We start from the raw sequence: 19,378 nt of genomic DNA on the forward strand, positions 1-19,378 counted from the left end.
AGATCAGTATGGGTTTTATGCCAGAGGCCGTTTTAATACATGAATGATTTGTAGGTAAATTTATTGTAGCCAATGGGTGCAGTCAACTGTGTAATAGAAATATTGTCAAAAAGCCGGGATTATTATTTAAATAAGTGCAGTGTTAAATTTGATTACATACTTTTTAAAGCTAATAAAACATTTCATTGCTCACAAACTATTTCCCATAGTCCCATTTAGTCAGAAAACATAAATTAAGTGAGGCTCTGCATAGAAAATTACCCGGGCTTTGTGTTGATGGAAGAATGTGTGGAAAAGCTAGGCAGCCACACAATTTGAAGATGAAAGGATATGAAAAGGGTTGCCAGGGTCCTGTATAGGCTGGGGCAGGGGTGGGGGAATACTTTATCTTTGAAGAAATATGGAAAATGACAGCCTAGGGGAGAGCCAATTTGAGACGGCCCCTGTGGGCATGGAATTATGGGAAGTCCAGAAGTGAGGCAGCGTGGGGACCCCTCTTTCCTTATTACAGGCAGAGAGAAGACACCTCCATTGATAAAGTTCTGTGCACTTGAACAAAGGGTCTTTCCAGAAACATTAGCCATTTCTTGTTAAAAAAAAAAAAAAAAAAAAAAAGTAATTGTTTTTGTTTTAAATAAATCAAAATAAAGCCCTTGGATGCCAACGTGGGGATGTGACATTTTGAATTGTGCTATTTGTTGAGCTTATCCTGTGACAGGTCTTCATTTCCACCAAATGTCAGGGATCAGTGCCTTGCATTCATTTTAATGAAATAGTGTGCTGATAAGAGTTATGAATGCCAAGTTTAAGCTGTAAATTACTAAATGCCGAGCTGCTTTATGCTTTGTGAATTTCACCAGGGAGCACGCTAATGAAGGTTTCTTTCTTGCTTCCTCTTACAGTTAGGGATTCACGGTTATGCCTTTGCAATCACAAATAATGGATATATCCTGACGCATCCAGAACTCAGGCCGCTGGTAAGAGAAATTATGTATTTCTGCATTTCTTCTTTTATCATTTTAAAAGATTTCCTTCAGTTCAACAATGATGACACTTTGCTGCAGTTTTCACTTTTAAAAAGCTGTTCAATTCATAGCATTGTAAAGATTGTTACAGCGTTTATAACTGGTATTTTGACACCTAATGTTGGATAAATATATTTACCATCATGCTTTTGAATATAGAGCCATATATGTCTATATGCATTTACTTATTTAGCTGTCTCACATCTGCCAACATATGGAAAATTTTTTTAACCCTAGACAGCATGAAACCTATCATAACAGGTCCCTGTATGTAATACATGGACACTCATACTCCAGCTCTAGACCCACTTACTCCAACTCCAATTTGACACAACAGATTAGACCCAAGATCCCTGAAAATTTATTACAATGGGATTTGCCCCCACATTGCACTGCTTAAGCCCAGTGCCTCATGCATAGAAGCCATTCAACAGCTTTTTTGTTAAACTGAAGCAGCCGAGATTTTTCTCTATTTCCTGCCTACGTCATCGCTTGGTGAACTGATATGTAAGCCACTTTCTTTCTCTCAACATCGTTTTTACTCTCTGTGAAGTGAGTGGGGTTAGGTCAAATCCAAAACAGCCCATGGTAGCATCAACCCACATCGCTCGGCAAGGCTGCGCGGAGCACTGTGTTGAGGAGGATCCTGAGCTGGCGGCCAGGCTTCTCAGATCGGTCCCTGATCCACCGACAGGTGCCTCCTGTGGGCTCTAGAGAGGCATTGGCCATGAGGGTACCCTGCGTTTGCCACCCCCGGACTAGTTGCAGTATGTTGAAAAAAGTACATTCCTTTGGGTTTGTGTGTGTTTGTCTAATTTTTTTAAAAAGATAGAGAAGTATAAAGAGTAATGCAGTGAACACTGTTTCTTAAAGTTAAGAAAGTGTAGATCATTTTCATTAGCAATCAGTAAACACACACGTACCTATGTGCACACACACAAATGCACACGTGCCCATCCATGCCACCCGTCTTTTCCCATTCATCAGAATGAGAAAGTAGCGGCAGTGCCTGCTATGCAAATGTTTGTTGGCAAAGCATTGTGGGGACCAGTTCACTTCTCGCTTGCATGATTGTTTAGAAACAGTTCATGTGAGAGCTCCATCATCATCCAACTTTGCTCTAATCGCCCTGGTATTAATGGAATCATGACCACATCATGTGGATGCCATATGCATGCTTTAAGATGGGACTTACGGTAATATTCAATTTCAACAATCTTTTTATCAGAAAAAAAAACAAAATTAACTAGATGGCTAATTCCAAATGTAAGTCAGAAGTAATGAAAAGTCGGATTGAAAAAGCTGCTGTCTTTTTAAAGACATTTAAGTCTAAAGACATATGGAAGTCTAAAACAATCTTAACACGTTACCCATTCCCAGGTTGCCCAGTTGACATCATTGTTGGAAGGAGGAGAAGTTACAAGCTTGTGTGACGGAATATGGGCTCCTAGTGTGTATTTATTTCAAATTGGAAAGGAACAGAGTCAATAAAATAATCAAACCTAAATCTCCTACCAGTAAATGGATTAATTTCCTATTTATCATTTCCTATCATTTAAAGGAAAAACGAAATGGAATCAGATGTCAGAAGTCACCAAGGTAGCATCCTTCTCTCTATGGCAATGAAAATTTACCACACAGTCGACTCACAGTGTGAACTGGTCCCCACAGTGCTTTGCCATCAAACATTTGCCTAGCAGTCTTTTATATCTCCTGGCCATGAAGCAAATGGTGTGTTTGTAAATAGTCCATCTGATGTACTCTCCAGAGCTTTGGCCACTGAGAGGGCGGCTGAAAGGCTCTTGGAAAAGCAGACCAACCCCATCGATGCTGTTCATCTCCTAAGAGTACAGATGCTTGTAAACACATGCCACTGCTGTTCTGTTGACACAACAAAAGTGGTAGTGGCTGCTGGAGTCAGAAGTGGTGGTGGTCGCTAGGATTTCGGCCACGCCATACATGGTATAGCCCAAACAAATGCCCCATATTCTCTTTGTGAGAACCCAAACAGTATGAACCGTGTTGCAGTTGATCCATGACAAGAACATAAGGAACGACCAGACCAGTTGTTCATCTGTTCCATTCATCTGTCTCTGACCCTAAGGCCATCAGACACTTAGAAGAAGTTAAGGGTGATACCAACCATTAAGCATGACATGAATTAACCCATCTGAATGTGGCCAATAAGTGTACGTTGGCTCTGACTTGAGTTCTGCATTTTCTTTCTGAGCAAAAGACACAGCAAAGTGGGAGGGACTCAACTCCAGCGTCACACGGTGAAGCTCAACTCCTAGTCCTGCTACATCTGCACTGTGTGACTTTGGGCAAGTGACACAGGCTCTCTGAGCTGCACTTCTCTCTTATAATCCTGCCATAACCATAGTGCCTTGATCATAACTTGTTGTCAGAGTTAATGAGATAATGCAAGCAGAGGATCTGGTGCAGAAAAGCAGGCCCCAGGGGACCTCAGAGGCAGTAGTGGTTATTTGGGTATGCTGTTTATGTTCTTTGTTTTCTGTTGTTCTGTCCTCAGCCTCTGTAAAGATGGGAAGAACGTGGTGGTAATGGATGCTTAGAGAGGCAACCTAAAGAACACTTTTTGATTATTCAAGTGATTCAGGTTTTTGTGATAGACATTGGGAAGGGATCGGGTACATATACCCTCGGTGTTCTTTTTGGTTCCGTGGCAAGCTGGTCTAGAAGACAAGTAGACAACTTGTACTCGATGTCTATGTGAGTCCTACCATGTGAAGAAACCAAGGTTGTTTGTTTTAAAGGTGGTGATAAGAATAGTACTAGAAGCCACAGTAGCTAAAGAATGATAGCTAAGAGCCAGCCGGCATGAATACCCCATGGCTCTGCCATGCACATGTTCTGTGTTCATCTCTGTTTTGTTCACCTATCCCTGCTTTCCCCTCCTTCCTTAACCACCAGTCCACTCAGCACAGAGTAGGGACTCAGTAGATGAATAAGTGAAGGGATCCTCTAAAACCAGCTTCATTTTTACTTTAGGTTATTCTGGAGGGTGTGAATGACTTATGAACTTACCCTGGAAATCCAGTGTCTTCATGGGGCATAAATCCACCCTGGCCAGAGCTCTCAGGCATGGCTAGGAACAGCCAACTGCTAGCAGCTTCTCTGGCTAGCTCGGGGAGGGAACCCTCATTCAAACCCCATTTGCCTCCTCCCAAGTCCAGCCATATAATCGAATCCTTATTACAAATGGACGTTCCCCTCATTTCTGGTCAAGGCTGCCAGATTAGCTTGGTGAGTGTGAGTGTGGGGTTGTGGCCAGCATGGGGAAGAGAGAGCAAGCTGACTTAAAACAACTCCTATTCCCTCTCCATCTGCCATGGAGTTTGTTTCGGCCCCTCCAGCCAGAGGAAAGAGATGGGTTTCTCTGAAGCACAATACCAATATTTTTCTAATTTGTCCTATAAAATCTTTCCCCTGAAATTAATGTTTGGCTTAATTTTATCCAGTATTTTCTTTAATCTTGTGTGATTTGGGTGTGAATCATGAAGTGTCTTCAAGAACAGCTCAGATGTAGGGGCCTTACTCAGCGGACTCACTTTGGTTTAACCGGCAAAGCTGCTGAAGCAACGCTCCTCTGCGATCTCTGGGGTCTCCTTAGTCCTCCTCCAAGGGTTTCTCAACCACTCTGTCCTCGCCACCCGCTTGTGACTTCCTGATAGATTAACTGATGTTTTCAGCAAGCATTGCCCTTGTGCCTGGTGTGGCTCGGTCCTATGTTAGACTGAAGACTGATAAAGTCATCTTCAAAGGGGTTGGGGAACTGCACGGTGAATGGGGGCTGGCACCTATTCTCAAGGTGGGGAATGGAACAACAGCACAGCAGGAGTGATTAAATGCTCTTCATCTTGAGAAACGCTCTTCGAGTCATCATGATGCGCCTGGAATGTTTGTTTGTTTGATCATAACCACTCTTTAACATTCAGGCTAAAAGTATTTTAAGGTTTAGTTACAGACTAGATTTTGTTTTCTTGCTCTTCATATTTCTTTGTATTTGAGAGCTTTATTAATTTTTCTTAGAATGTGGAACCCTGAATAGATCTCCTTTTCTTTCTTTCTTTTTTTTTTTTAATTATACTTTAAGTTCTGGGGCACTTATGTAGAATGTGCAGGTTTGTTACGTAGTACACACGTGCCATGGTGGTTTGCTGCATCCTTTTGCCCAAATTGGAATGGGGGAGGTAGGACTGTGAAGGTGCCGCCTTTAGCATAATATGTATCTTTCTGGAGATTTTGGTCATCCATCTGTCCCTACCTTTTAGAATAAAGGGACAGCTAAGTCGATTTCCTTCCCCCAAGGAGGAGGTCTGGAATGTGGACCTGGTCAAACTGACAGGAGAACACAAAGGAGGTTCCCTTTCAGCAGCCGCCGCAATGGCAGGGTTCCACAGAGGAGCCTCGGGCAGGCAAAATTTGGGGCTCATTTCCATGAAGCCTGCATTGAAATTGTCCAAGAGCTGTTTTCTCTGTGTCTGCAAGCCCAGTATATGGGGAAGGATCCTGGAGAGATTTTATTCGGGATGAAAATCTGCCAGTCACATGGGTCACATATGTGGCAGTGGATGAGATGGAAGGTAAAAATGATGGAGAGAAATTCACATTCTGTCCTTCAATACACACTGGACATTCATTGTGTTGGCGGCTCCAGCAAGCTGCTTGGAGAGGTCACAGAGGTGTGCCCTGCCTCAAATGACTCGAGGTCTAATAGGATGGATAAGATACATGTATCAGTAACTGTGGACACCGAGAAGATGCACTTTTTATTTGTTGTTGTTGGTCTTAGTATATTTCTAACATTCACTGATTGCTTTTTATGGGACAGGAACTAGTCTAAGTGTTTCACATGTGTTAATGCTTTTAGTCATTGACTAATTGAATAGCAAGCCTAGGATATTATGTGCCTTGGAAAGGCCTAGAGTCATAAGGGAAGGATGAAGTCCAGGGGAGGTCCAGGTGGAAGATATATCTAGCAGCAGCCTGGAGCTGAAGTGAGGACAACTGTGAGTACTGGGCTGAGCAGCTGGGCTTCTCTAAGATGAAGGTCAATATCCCTAGGTTACAGAACAGGAAGCCGAGGCACTGAGTCATACGGTGGTGTCTCCCAAATCACATAGCTAGAAGTGCCAGAACCAGGAGCCTTAAACCCGATGAGTTTAGACATACTAAGTTCACTCTGCTGTGTTGGTTCTTCAGGAAATGGGAGGCTGAGTGGTTGGAGGGTGGGAATGACTGGGATGCCTGGTTTCTGCAGCCATATGGACCAACACCAAGGTAATCATGGGGGCGATGACCATCAGAATCTGTCTAGACTTAACGCCGTCCAGTAGGAATATAGTGTGAGTCACAAACAGAAGCTGCCCATGTAATTTCAAATTTTCTAGTAGCCACATCTACAAGAGTACAAAAGAAACAAGTGAAATTAAATTTAAGAATATATTTTATTTATCCCAGTATATCTAAAATATCAGTCTCTCAATATATAATCAATATAGAAATTATTAATGTGATATTTTACCTTCTTTTTGTACTAATCTTTGAAATCTGATGTGTATCTTACATGGCATATCCTGATTCAGACTAGCCACATTTCGGGTGCTCAAGACCCTCCTGTGGCTGTGGCCCCCCTAAGGGGTAGCACAGGTCTAGAGTGTGACCGGACTTTTTGGGCCCTTCTAGATAAAATGGATTATGGGACCTCCTCTTTCCTTAAAGCGGGTTAGAACTGGCTCTGTTGCCACAACCACCACCTACCACTGTGTCATCCTGGAAGTCTGAGCCCACAGTCAGTGGCCAGTTCCCCTCCTCTGCTATGGCCACCACTCCTCCCTCTCAGTTTGTAGCCTCTTCAGTGTCCAGGAGTGGAAGTGGGAGTTTGCTCCGAATTCAAGGGGCCTTGACTTGATTGCCAGGGCAGATGAGCGCCATCGTTTGACCTGGAAACTCTGGCTATTCTGGCCATGTACGTTCGCTCCTAAGCCATCTAGACTTCCATAACCCAACCATATCATGGAGGCCGGTGGGTGGAAAGCAGCAACCACATTGGGTGAACCCGAGCTCTTAGGTCATCTAAATCAGAATGTTTTGATGTCAAAGCCATTTCTGTTCTTCTGGAAAGCTCAGATTAACTATTTAGCGAGTTTGAATTCTGCAGATAACTGCGTCATCTTCCTAACCTAACAATCCTTGCACCCCCTCTGGAATTTAATATTGATGTTTCCACCGCCAGCTCTCCACAGCCTGGTTGCAGCATGACACTAGCCTTTCCCTGTGTCACTCTGGACTGCCCTTACCCCATTCCAAACATGGATTCTGCTTCTTTGCTCTGTGGAGATGCCTGGGCAGTTCATGTTTGCTAATGTACATTGGTTATAGATGGAAGGTTATTAAATCCATGGATTGGTACATGGACATGCTAATCAGTGTAAATATTCTCACACTTTAGTCATCTTGTATGGAACTAAGTGGACATCCCCATGGACACATGTGAATATGTGTTACATCCTAACTAGACAGTGCATATCAACCATCAGTTTAAAGAAGGGTTTAAAAAGGTAGGAGCACTCCTAGATCCTTACCTAAGTCCAACTGACTTAGTTCAAGCCATGGGTCATGAGAAGAGATTCTGTGTAATTCCAAAGAATTTAGATGTGAAATTTAAATGGGATTTTTATATAACTGTGCAATTCCACAACTGAGGAAATAGCGAGTCCTTTCATCCGTTCCTCGTAAACCCCAAGCTCCTTCCTACTCCAAATTCTTGGGCTCAACCCTTTACCTGAAGTCTTGTCCCAGATACACCTGTTACTGGCATTTTCTCATCCTCTGCTTCTTAGCTTGGATTTCACCTCAGAGAAGCATCCCTGCCCCCACCCGGAGGAGCCGTACGCCTCCTGCAACACTCTCCATCACGTCCCCTGCTTTAGTTTGTTTTTTGATCACTCATCACTCTTGGAAAACGTCTATTGTTTTTCTCTCCTGTGGTCCTTTGTGGATAGCTGGGACTTTACTGCTACACAAAGGGGTAGTCAGCAAATATTTGGTGAATGATCTGGAGTATGTTTGAAAGATGCTGATGATTAGATGTCTGGGTACCAGTTTCTTACAATAAATGAGAAGTGCAGGTAACACACTTCCATTCACCACACATTTGTCCTTGCTATGTAGTCCTTGCTACATTGGGTGCAGAAACAAAAGTGTGGTTGGTTAAACTCCCTTTTCTTTCCTCCCCTCTGTATCCCCTCCTGCTTGCCTGCAAGCATTCCTCAGATGTCCTTGAGTCCAGCTCTGTGCTAGCTGATGGAGACAGAGAAGCAGGTAGAAGGATGTCTCAGCCCGCAAGAAGCTCATCACACAAAGCAAGGGTTCCCCTGTGGTAAGAGGGACCAAGAAGAACTGTGGGCTCACAGATGAAGCTTCTGCTTTTCCCTAGAGGAAGGGTGCCCTGAGATGCAGGAGGCCTTCCCAGAGGAGGTGGGGGAGGACTGCACTCAGCAGACACCCTACACTCTCCCCAGGACTACTGACCTCAGGCCAGACCAGGCATGACTTCTTTCTCTCATCTCAGGACCATGCATTCTGCTGGCCACAGCCGGGGGCCGGGGGGAGGTGTTGGACCTAGCATTATTCACAGACCTTTCCGTGGTCCCCTAATGCAGGGATCTGTTGCCAGCCTCCTGGCCCCCGCTCTCAGGCTGCTGCTGAACTGAAAGAGACTGCCCAGTAGGTGGCGTGCGGGCACTGTCAAGTGCCCGGTCCCCACTCAGAGCCAGCCCCTGCCAGCACACATTCTCAGAATAGAGCCCCGGCGACTGCAACCTAGGCCTGGTCTGAGTCCATTTCATTTAGTTTCAAAGAAAGAATTAACAGAGGCTTAGTAAGTGTATCTGTTCAGAGGAGGGCATTCTCTGAGAAAAAATAAACAAGACTGTGTGACTCCCACGTAGCGAGCCTGTTCTTTTGGAAATACATCATTTGGTTTAAAAAAAAAAAAGAAAGAAAAGAAAACAGAGTCTTGCATACTTTCTTCCTGATGGAATTGGTGAGAGCACCATCCACGCTGCCCGGTCTGGACACAAGTGGACACGTTGTAGTGCTGAGGGGAAGGCTTGCATCTGGTGACCCTGTGGGTGAAGAAGTCAGCAGGTGCCTGCGTTTCTGTTGGGTGGGAGCTATGCCCTTTCTGCAAACTGGAGAACTTAAAACCACGGTGGTTTGGCCCCTCACTCCTGCGACTAGGTGTGTGCTTGAACATTCAAGGGATTGATGGTGTATGGAATCAATCCCACAGGTATTTTTTGATTACGGACAGTGTGCTTGTGAATCCCCTCTGGGTGCCAGGCACGGCAGCACACAGGCGACCGGGAGTCACAACGCTGCCCTCACCATGGGTCTCGGGCCAGGCCCTGTGCCGAGGACCCTGGGTGTCTTGCCCGGGTTGGTTCTCACCGCCTCCTGCATGGAGTGCTCAGCACTGAGGGGGTTTGACTGTATGTGAAGATGCCCTATATATAATAATGATTTTAAAAATTAAATTAGTAAATACATATTTGAAGGGCAAAAATGATATTCCCTGATGCTTAGGCTAAGGAATGTCAATCAGAAAGTAAATTTGGTCGGTCTTCAGAAGAGAAACCAAGAAGACAGCTATAGACAATTACCCACCTCCTCTGTGAGCTCATAGTTCTTCTGGGTCCCTCTTGCCTGCTTTGTAGGACAATGAAGTTTCTTTATAAAATTAAACTTATTCAACTGAAAGAATGTCCCTTAATCCTGAAGCTGTGTCCTCAGGTTCTTTGACAAAATGCCAGGTTGGGCTGCAGAGCATCGGTCAGCCTCTCCAGACATCCTCCTGGCCCCCAGATGCCCGCCTGTGTGGAACACTGCAGTGGCCCCTCTGCTCTGGGCTGCGACTCCAGGGTCTGCCAAGGGAAGGACACTCATAGGAAATGGAGAGACGGCAGGGGAGTCGGGCTGTGTGTTCACCCCTGGGTCCTCTGGGACTGGCTGCACCCCATCCAAAGCCACATAAGCCTTCTTCTCTCTGGGCTCCGGCACCTGCTTCTCCCTCTGGCCCTTCATGCGGACAGGTGGGAACGCCCCGCTGTTTCTAGCTTCAGGATGCTGCAGCATTTCCTGTTGTTTCCTACACCCTACCCAGGCCTTTCCAGGAGCCTGTTTACTAAACCCTCCTTAATTTGCCAGCTCGAGTATACCATGTGCTTCCTGCTGCAGCCCTGACTGATACGAAGGTAAGAATACATGGAAGGTTTGTCTTTCATAGTCATTACTCTGCCAGGAAAGAAAGAGAGAAAGAAGAAAGGAAATACGGAAGAATGCAAAGAAAAGGAAAGGAGGGAGGGAGGAAGGAAGGAAGAGTTGGAAAAAGAAAAGGGAAAAATGAGAGACCCTCTATCAGTTGATTTATTTATCTATCTATCTCCCATTGTAGTGGGAGTGGAGAATTCCCATATTCCCTTCTAATAAACTCCCCATCTGCTCAAGTGATTAAGAATTGTTATCTGTTGCTGACAACCAGAGCAGCCTGACTCATCCAACCGTGAATCCCAAAGTCTGGAAGCCACTGCTGGGTGTGGCTCTGACCCTTGCTGTCAAGGAGCTCACAGTCTGACACCACCACTGCCCTGTCACCCCTCCTTTGTAAAACTTTAGTCCTCTTAGCCTGCCCTTCATCCCCAGAGGGGTCTGCACCCATTCCTCAGGTCTTCTTGCGTGAACCTTTGAGTCTGGTCTCCCCACTAGGTTGCAGAAGTATCTTGAGACATCTGCTCTTCTGCGCTCCAAGTAGCATGAAGACGCTGATGAAACTGTGTTTTGTTCAGCTTTGTATATCCAGGGCCTGGTGAGGTACCTGGCAAAGGCGGTGGAATGACAAATAAATGATGAGAGAAAACCCACGTATAGGAAATTGAGCACACAATGAAACAGTATGTTATCTAGCACCAAGGTTGAAAGTACTGACAAGAAGAATTTATGAAAGGACCTGGTGTCTCGCTGTGCACTGGGTAGCCAGGGAAGACTGCAGGGAGCTGGCTGGCAGCCTGTAACTTTGAGGCCACAGTCCAGCACACTTGGGAGCAGCAGAAGGCCCTTCAGATACCTGCGGGGGTTACTTGCTCATCTGTGTGTGACTGGAACCCTTCCTCCCTTCCTTTTTCCTCCCATCTTTCCCTCCCTCCCTCCTGTCCTTCTTCCCTCACATGGCATTTGTCTATGGAACACCTACCACGTGACAGACGCTCTATGAGATGCCAACGATCTAGTGATAAAGTAGATAACATTGTCCCTTTATTTGATATTTTCATTCTCATAGAGAAGATACGGTTTTTTAAAGTTCATAAATAAACTGATAAATAAGACATACTACATATTTTGGATGAGCTCTCCAAAAGAAACAAAAAGAAAATGAAAAGTAGGGAGAGGTACCTGTGTTAGTTAGATGGTCAGGAGACCCTTTCTTAAGGATGATGAGTTTTGTTGGTTGGTTGGTGTTTTGTTTCTGAGGCAGAGTTTCACTCTGTCGCCCAGGCTGGAGTGCAGTGGTAAGATCTCGGCTCACTGCAACCTCTGCCTCCTGGGTTCAAGCGATTCTCCTGCCTCAGCCTCCTGAGTACCTGGGATTACAGGCCCCACCACCATGCCTGGCTGACTTTTTGTATTTTAGCAGAAACAGGGTTTCACCATGTTGTCCAGGCTGGTCTGGAACTCCTGAGCTCAGGCAAGCTGCCCGTCTCAGCCTCCCAAGGTGCTAGGATTACAGGCTTGAGCCACCGCGCCCAGCTGGGATGATGTTTTCAGCAGAGTCCTGGGGGATGAGAAAAACTGTGGAGACTGGTCCAGGCTGAAGGAACAGTGTGTGCAAAGACCCTGAGGTATGGGAATGGTGAGTATGCTGGGTTCTGGAATCTGTTCATAGATTTCTGCCAGTTTTTCAAAGAAGGGAAGGTGACCCAGGTTTTGTTGACAAATTCCTGTTTGGGGCTGCATGTCTTGAAGTAGTTGCTGATACTGCCCCATTCCCTCCACTTTGCCTTGACCATTCCTGTGCGTGCAAGCATGGCTCGTACCTGCTAGCACCGAGGTAAAGGCTTTCTCTGGCTTCTGCAGTCCCTTCTTCCCAAGCATGCGGCAGACCAGACATGACGAGGAATTAACCCGTCTGAGGTGGGGTGTCTCTGAGGTGCGTGTTTTACACCAGCTCCCAGACATCCCCCCTCTGAGATGGGGTGTCTCTGAGGCGCGTGTTTTACACCGGCTCCCAGACTTCCCTGATGGGATTACGCCACGGTTGCCCACGGTGGTGACACGCTTGCACCTTGTGTTGGCTGCCCTCCCATCTCTGAATCACTTTGCCATGTCCCTGCGGGTATTTCCTGGGAATCCCTGTAAATAAAAACTTTGCAGTTGAATCCTGTTCTCAGGGACATTTTCTGAGAGAATTCAAGCCAAGACACCAGCAGGCTAATATGTCTCTGCAAAAATTGATTTGCTGTAGACTAGAGCTTCGAATGCAATTTTGAGTGCACTCACATCGGCTTTTACGTTAACACCACAGCATTGGGCATGCTTCCCATTCTATTTCAGGCTCCCGAGCGTGTGTTCCTAACACACCAGCCTGCTCGGGGAATCCACGTTTGCTTTTAGGGGTACCAAGGAGCCTTAGCTTTATACTATTAATAATTGAGAGTAGGCACTTTAAGGAAATTTGATTTAGAGATAGAATTTTCAGCTGCTTTCTTATTTGAAGAAAGGATTTGATGAGGAAAAGGCTTTTCTTTTCACTGGACACACTCTGACCTTTGTTCTACTAGATTAATTTCATATCTAGAATGCCCTATCTTGGATGATGAATTAGCAATAAAAACCTCATCAAAATGTAATTACAGGCGAAGTGTTGAATAATGATCTCTTAAAAATTCCTATAGATTTGTCTGCACCTCCTTCCCCTTGTGGGGGAAATGAGCCTCAGCTGCTAGCTACTAGCCCGAGCTCAGGAATGCAGACCCTAGCCCTATTGCGAGGCAGGGATGTGAGTGCTGGCTTCTATCATTGCCCAGTGTCATCCGATTGATCAATTGCTTTTCTCCATGTGATGCACATCTTTATATAATTTAAAGGACCATCTCAATGGGGGTAGGAATACACAGGAAGTGGGAGCTCAAGGCAGAATGAAACCCTCTCCTCCTCCATCTGTGGCAGCCTGCTGGGGGAGAGAGTTATTAATTAAAATGTTAACTGCCCAGACAATAGCAGGCAGAACAGCTTGGAGAAAGCCTGAGAAGCAGGCACTGCGTTAGAGCTTTCATAACTGCGAATTCCAGGAAAGTTTGCTCCTCCTTAAAATAGGAAACAGAGCCATCCGCCTCTAATAGGAGACTTGAGTGGGCTGCGTAAGTGATGTTAGGCTTTCCCAAGGAGCCCATCTTGTTTGTCTCCCGGGGCGGCGGGGGCCGGGCGGCGGGGGCGGCGTTGGACTTGACTGAGTGATAACCTCGCCTTACACTCACTCTGTTTCTGTTTCGGGCCCTGTAAAACCCTACAGCTGGATCTGACAGCAGAGTATTCAAATGATCCCAACTGGGTAAATGCCCACATTCATTTGAATAACTGAAGAATTCAGTCATTTGAATGCCAATGATTATTCCTTTGGGAGTTTACATTTTAGAAAGACCTTCCATCTGAATCCCCATGAGAGCATTAAATTGCTATCTAATTAGCAGTCCCAAATTATATATATTTAAAAGATAATTAAAGGTTTGAAGGCTGTTGGAATAACTGGTTATACATTTAAATGAATCACTAGAAATTTGTTAGTAATGTGTGGAGTTTTCTTTTATTTCTTGCTTTCCTCTTTGAAGTTCAGTAGACCCAACCTCACGGGGTTAAGTCTGGTAGCAGTAAGATAAAGGCAGATGTTTTTAATTACTGCAGCTCAAACCTCCAAATAATTATAAGCAGCTGTCATTTTTACATAATCCTAAATGATAAGACCCGAAGAATGCAAATAAAAATGTTGAGACCATGGGCTTTTTGGCACAAGGATTTAATCCCTATCACACTACGGCACTGACCATTGTACTTCATGGAGGAATGTGCTCTAAACCATTATCTACTTAGGTGAACTTTCGTAATTATGTGATAGGCACATCTATTTTCACACACACCTCCCAGGTGCCATTTCCGTGTTCTCTGGGGAGGCTTGCTAGGCAAGGGGAAACACTAATGCATTTGGAATTTTGAGGCAAGAAAGGAGTTTGGCTAAGCCAGGCAAAGCGTTTGCTGAAAGTTTTTCTCAGCCTCACTTGTCTGTTTCTCCTAGAGACGAGGACTACCCTGTGCATGCGTCAATGGCCCCCTCCCTCCATTATGTAGCATGATAGGATTGTCCCTGGTAGCATTTCTTTGTCCTATTGCTGGAGTTTTCATTGGCTCGGCCACTTCTGTGTGCCAGCTAACCTAGGACAGAAATCCCAAATGACAGACTGACCTGCCAGCTCCAACCCAGGAGGCTGTGGGCTTAGGTCTCAAATTCCAAGCTTTTGATGCCTGTCTCTTCCTGGAAGGGCAGGGCCCTCTTGAGGAACAAGTCAAGGGGACATTTACTACAGTCACAAGGGCTTCTCTCCTTTGGATCCAATGACCGTCATACCAAAGTCCACAAAATCAAGGTAGGCAATTCACCCCAGGCAGAGCTGAAGCCCAAGTCTGCAAGAGACAAATCTAGAACATCAGCTGGAAAGTAGGTATATGCGCGCGCACACACACACACACACACACATTCCAAATTATATCAGCAGCCCAAAGGACCCCTCTGCTAAGGAATTCTCAAGCTGGATTTAAATTGGGACTGGGACGTGGCTTGGCAGAAATGTGGCCCAGCAAAGAGGATCACCCAGTGAGCTAAGCTGGATCCCTTGGGAATGGGGAGTAGAAACAGATAAAAGAGGAGAGAAATCAGACCAAGGGTTTATTTGGAACATGTAGAAGCTGACAGACATCACAGAGTATTATTACCTCTCCACAGTGAAAAAATGCAGAGATTTTAGAAATGTATCCTGAGTATTAGAACCTGTTAAAATATTCTGATTCTTCCAAATGCCAAAGGGCCTCTCCTGGAGTTTCTAAGTTTCTAGCTGCACTCTAGGAAGACGATCCTAGTAGTAACTGGGAGAGGCTGGGACTTTTATCTGACTCCCAGGATTGCTGCAGGTTTTTCATGAATATGGGGTTGGACTCCCATATTAATGAAGCCCATGTTTCTCCAGGCTCAAATACAAATGTAAATATATGTTTATATATATTTAAAGGAAAGATTCATTTGATCATTAATGATTTGAAATTCAGCTCTGCTCATTATGGAATTCTAGAGACCTGGTTAATGGTGACTATAGGTCACCTTGCTGTCATCCCCTTCCTGTGTCCTCAGGATACACCTCAGTTAGTCACTGGGCAGCGATCTCAGTTCCAGACCGGGAGGCTCACTAGAGCCTGTTTCTCTATGGAGCAGAGCGGTCTCTGAGGTCAGATTCTAGGGCTGAAATTCAGCCAAGCTACTTAACCTTCCTAACCTCAGGTTCCTTCACTACAAAATGAGAACAAAAATAGTGCCTATTGCATGAGACTGTGATGATTAAATGAGATAATGTTCATAAAACTTCTAGAACAGGTCCAAAACATAGGTCGTTGTTACACATGTGTTTGTTAAATGAATACATAAACTAATTTGTTTATTCATTCTGTCCACTCATTCATCACATATTCGTGGGAACCTATTCCTTGCCAGGCACTGTCCTAGGCATATGGTCCAATGATGAACATGGTGCTTAGGACCTAGTTTGGGACACAGGCAAGTAAGCTAATAATTTGTAGTACGGCGTGATGGCTGTGGTAATAGGGCCACCATGTGAGGCTGAGGAGAGTATGAGAAGGACTTGACCCTACCCAGCCTGGCCAGGTCAGGACAGACTTCCAAGAGGAGCTGATGTCCTGAGGGGTGAGTAGGAATTGACCACGACTCTAAGTTGAAGTGAATTCAGAGCACATGGGGTGGCATGTGCAGAGGCCTGAAGGCAAGAATGATGATAACATTTTTAGCAGCCAGCTCAGTCTAGCTGGGGAGTAGAGTGAGAGGCGGGGTGTAGCAAGAGAGAGGCCAGAACAGCAAGCAGAGGCCAAGTGACAGGGACTTGTGAAATTCTGGGCTGTTGGGCGCTATCAACTAGGGCATGAGGAGCTATGAGGGTTCCAGCCCAAGCGGTGATATGATCTGATTTGGATTGTGAAAGAATCCCTCTGGCTGGACCCTGGAGAATGGATTGGAAGAGTTAGAGTACAGGCAGGGAGACTGCTCAGGGGATGCGTGCTCATATCAAGGGCAGAGCTATCACAGTGGCTGACACTAAGCTGATGGCAAGATTCATGTGATCCAATTCCAAGAGGCATTTAGAAGGTAGAAGCAATGGACATGGTAGCTTGACGGGCCCTGCTTGCTTTGCCTGGCTCACTGCCACTTTCTCTGATTATACTCACCCATTCCAGCTCTTGCCTGTGTTTCCATGGTCACAGGCAAATATAAGACCCAGAGAACTCAGCCTTGCAGGGGACATTTGGCCATTCTGAGTCATGAATCACATCAGAACTCTCTTGGGTTTATTTAGACCAGCATGCATCCAGAAACATTTTTAAAAAGACATGTCACTGTAATTGAGAATCACCAAAAAAAAAAAACCCTCAAAACTGAATATTTTCCTGGGTCACCTGTCCAGTAGAGTGGATGGACTGATGATGGACGAGAACCTGCTCAGTTGGTAGTCAGAACACGGCTAGGGCTTAGAGCATATGTGTGCAAAGTGGCTACATGCACGTTTATGCTGCAAAGCATGGTATCCCCAGAGAGGCACAGAACAGGGACCACCCCAGGTGAGAAAGGAGAGAGACTCAGCTGGAAGGATCTGGGAAATTTCTTTCATGAAAAAGGTGGCCACAAAGATGGAGTCCTTCATGTCCTTTCTTCCTTCATAAGCATCTCCCTAAATAAAATTACACACACAGACACACACACACACATACACACACTCACATCTGATGAAGGCTCAGGATTCTGACGTTGGTTGTTGGTTGATGCTATTACAGGCATAAATCAGGTAATGGCAGTTGCCTTGGAAGAAAGGATTTCTTTCCCTCTTGCCTGCATCCCTCTATTAACTTCACTTGCAAATTCATTGCCAGCTTCCTGCCCTGATTGTCATTTAGCATAAAAACCTGAAGTTGAAGGCTCTCTCTGTTCCTCAGCCATCTCTGAGATGGGGAGACTAGAGTCGACTCCCCAGGGTCTAAGTTAGGGAGAAGCATTGGAAATGGGGTGACAGGAAATGAGTCAATGGGCCCGAACTACTGACCACAGGAGGAAAACCAACGAGAGAGAGCCCCTCCTCCGTGATGGTTAGCTGCGGTGTCGTTCGAAAGCCAACATTTTGTAGTGTTGATGGATACGACTTTGAGATTTGACTTGAGTGAATAAGGAAAGTCAATGTTTTTGTAGTTTCAAAACTAAAATCGATTTGTTGTTCCTAATTGTACCTCATATTCAAAACAGTCTGATGGTTCCACATACTCAAGAGTCTTTTGCTATGGTCAACTACTCAAAGGAATAATGCCAAAGAAAGTTCTGTAAATTTTTTAAAAAGTTACCTGCCAATCATGGCAAACATGGTGAAACAGTCTCTACTAAAATACAAAAATAAATAAAAAATTACCCGGGCTAGTGGTGGCACGCACTTGTAGTCCCAGCTACTCGGGAGGCTGAGGCAGGGGAATCGCTTGAACCCGGGAGGCTGAGGTTGCAGTGAGCCGAGATTGCTCCACCACACTCCAGCGTGGCGACAGAGCAAGACTCCATCTCAAAAGAAAAAAAAAGTTACCTGCCAAATGTCACAGACACACTTTCAAATTATAGAGGTCTTATTTTTAACCCTGGATAGTATCTTCTAATGACACAGCAGTATCTGAAAACTTTTATGAACGTGGCTTTGGAATAAGGCATACATCCATGCTCAGGAACTCAGTGCAGCTTTGTCTGAAACTTTGAAATTTATTCCAAGGCTGTCTTGTGTCTAACTTTTGTTGAGGAGACTTTAGAGAGGGTTTTTAAGTGCTAAAACTCATCAGAGCAGATGCCCCGGGTGCCCACATGAATCTTTATTTTGCATGCCCGTCTGTGTGTGTTCCTTCTTCTCTGCTGAGGAGCATTCTTTTCTCAGCGTCACTTCTTTACCTACAGCAGAGGTCTGGAGTTGCCACTCTCCCGCCCTGCTTTCAGAGTGCCCTGTTCTCTGTCCCATTGCTGGCACGAAAGGTTTCTCCCAGCTCAACTACTCAGCACTATTTTGATTTTTATGTCTAGCTTGCTATTAGAAGACCAACCGGCTTTTTGAGAATGGGAGCTTAACTCCAGCCTCGGTGTGGTGAGCTGTTTAACCTACAAAGACGGTGGTGGGGGCTACACACAGTGCTCTGTGTGACTCATGGCTACCCAGAGGACACTGATTAAGATAAAGGTCATTTAGGTTTTCAAAGCAGCCTGTTAATTGTTGTTTTTTTAAAAAATACCAAAGCTGTTTTAGTTTTAGAGCGATCAAAAGGATTTTGTAATCATACTAAGAGAGCACATACAACTTTTCATCTTTGAGACACTTAAAAACATTAATTAATAAGAGCACAGTACCTTTTAGAGAAAGGAAAGGGCTTGTTGTCTTGACATGCCCTGTTGCCTCCTTCCCACCTTCCTGCTCGTTTTCGACACACCCTCATGGCCCTTTTTTCCCTGCGGTATATCTGGGCTTCTCATCTTTCCGTGACACGTAAGATTGCAACTCCGAATACAGGCTTATTGGCATTTTTCTCTTGGCATAATGTCTATGTCATCCCATTGGGCATCTTGTCTAGAGAAGTCTGGGCTATCGCGGAGTCACACAACCAAGAGGCCAGCACCATTTTGGTGGAAATCTGAGCTGAAATGATATCCTCCCGTACCACAAGGATTCCCTGAGGCCCTGAGATGGATGTTGGTGAAACTAAATAAGATATTGCAAGTTGGGCATTAGCATATCACTTAACTCACTGCAGCCACTCAGTTTATTGTAGGCGTTCTTTTTTTTTTTTTTTTTTTTTTTTTTTTTCTGAAACAGAGTGTCACTCTGTCACCCCAGCTGGAGTGCAGTGGTGTGATCTCAGCTCACTGCAACCTCTGCCTCCCGGGTTCAAGCGATTTTTTTGCCTCAAGATCCTGAGTAGCTTGGACTGCA

General features: G+C 45.1%; 1 protein-coding gene across 5 annotated transcripts in view; it reads left to right on the forward strand.

The window, feature by feature from the left end:
• CACNA2D3 (calcium voltage-gated channel auxiliary subunit alpha2delta 3) overlaps positions 1-19,378 on the forward strand; it is a 963,339-nt gene that overhangs the window by 727,451 nt on the left and 216,510 nt on the right. For all 5 annotated transcript variants that reach the window (XR_002478711.2, XM_021671646.1, XM_064367210.1 and 2 more), the window contains one exon: positions 903-977. Coding sequence is in view for 4 of the 5 variants with exons in the window: in XM_021671646.1 (XP_021527321.1) it covers positions 903-977 (75 nt within the window). In the remaining variant the exon portion in view is untranslated. The remainder of the gene's footprint in view (positions 1-902; positions 978-19,378) is intronic.

Source organism: Aotus nancymaae, unplaced genomic scaffold (assembly GCF_030222135.1).
Source record: "Aotus nancymaae isolate 86718 unplaced genomic scaffold, 86718_ANA_hifiasm-v0.15.2.pri h1tg000067l, whole genome shotgun sequence".
NCBI lineage: Eukaryota > Metazoa > Chordata > Mammalia > Primates > Aotidae > Aotus > Aotus nancymaae.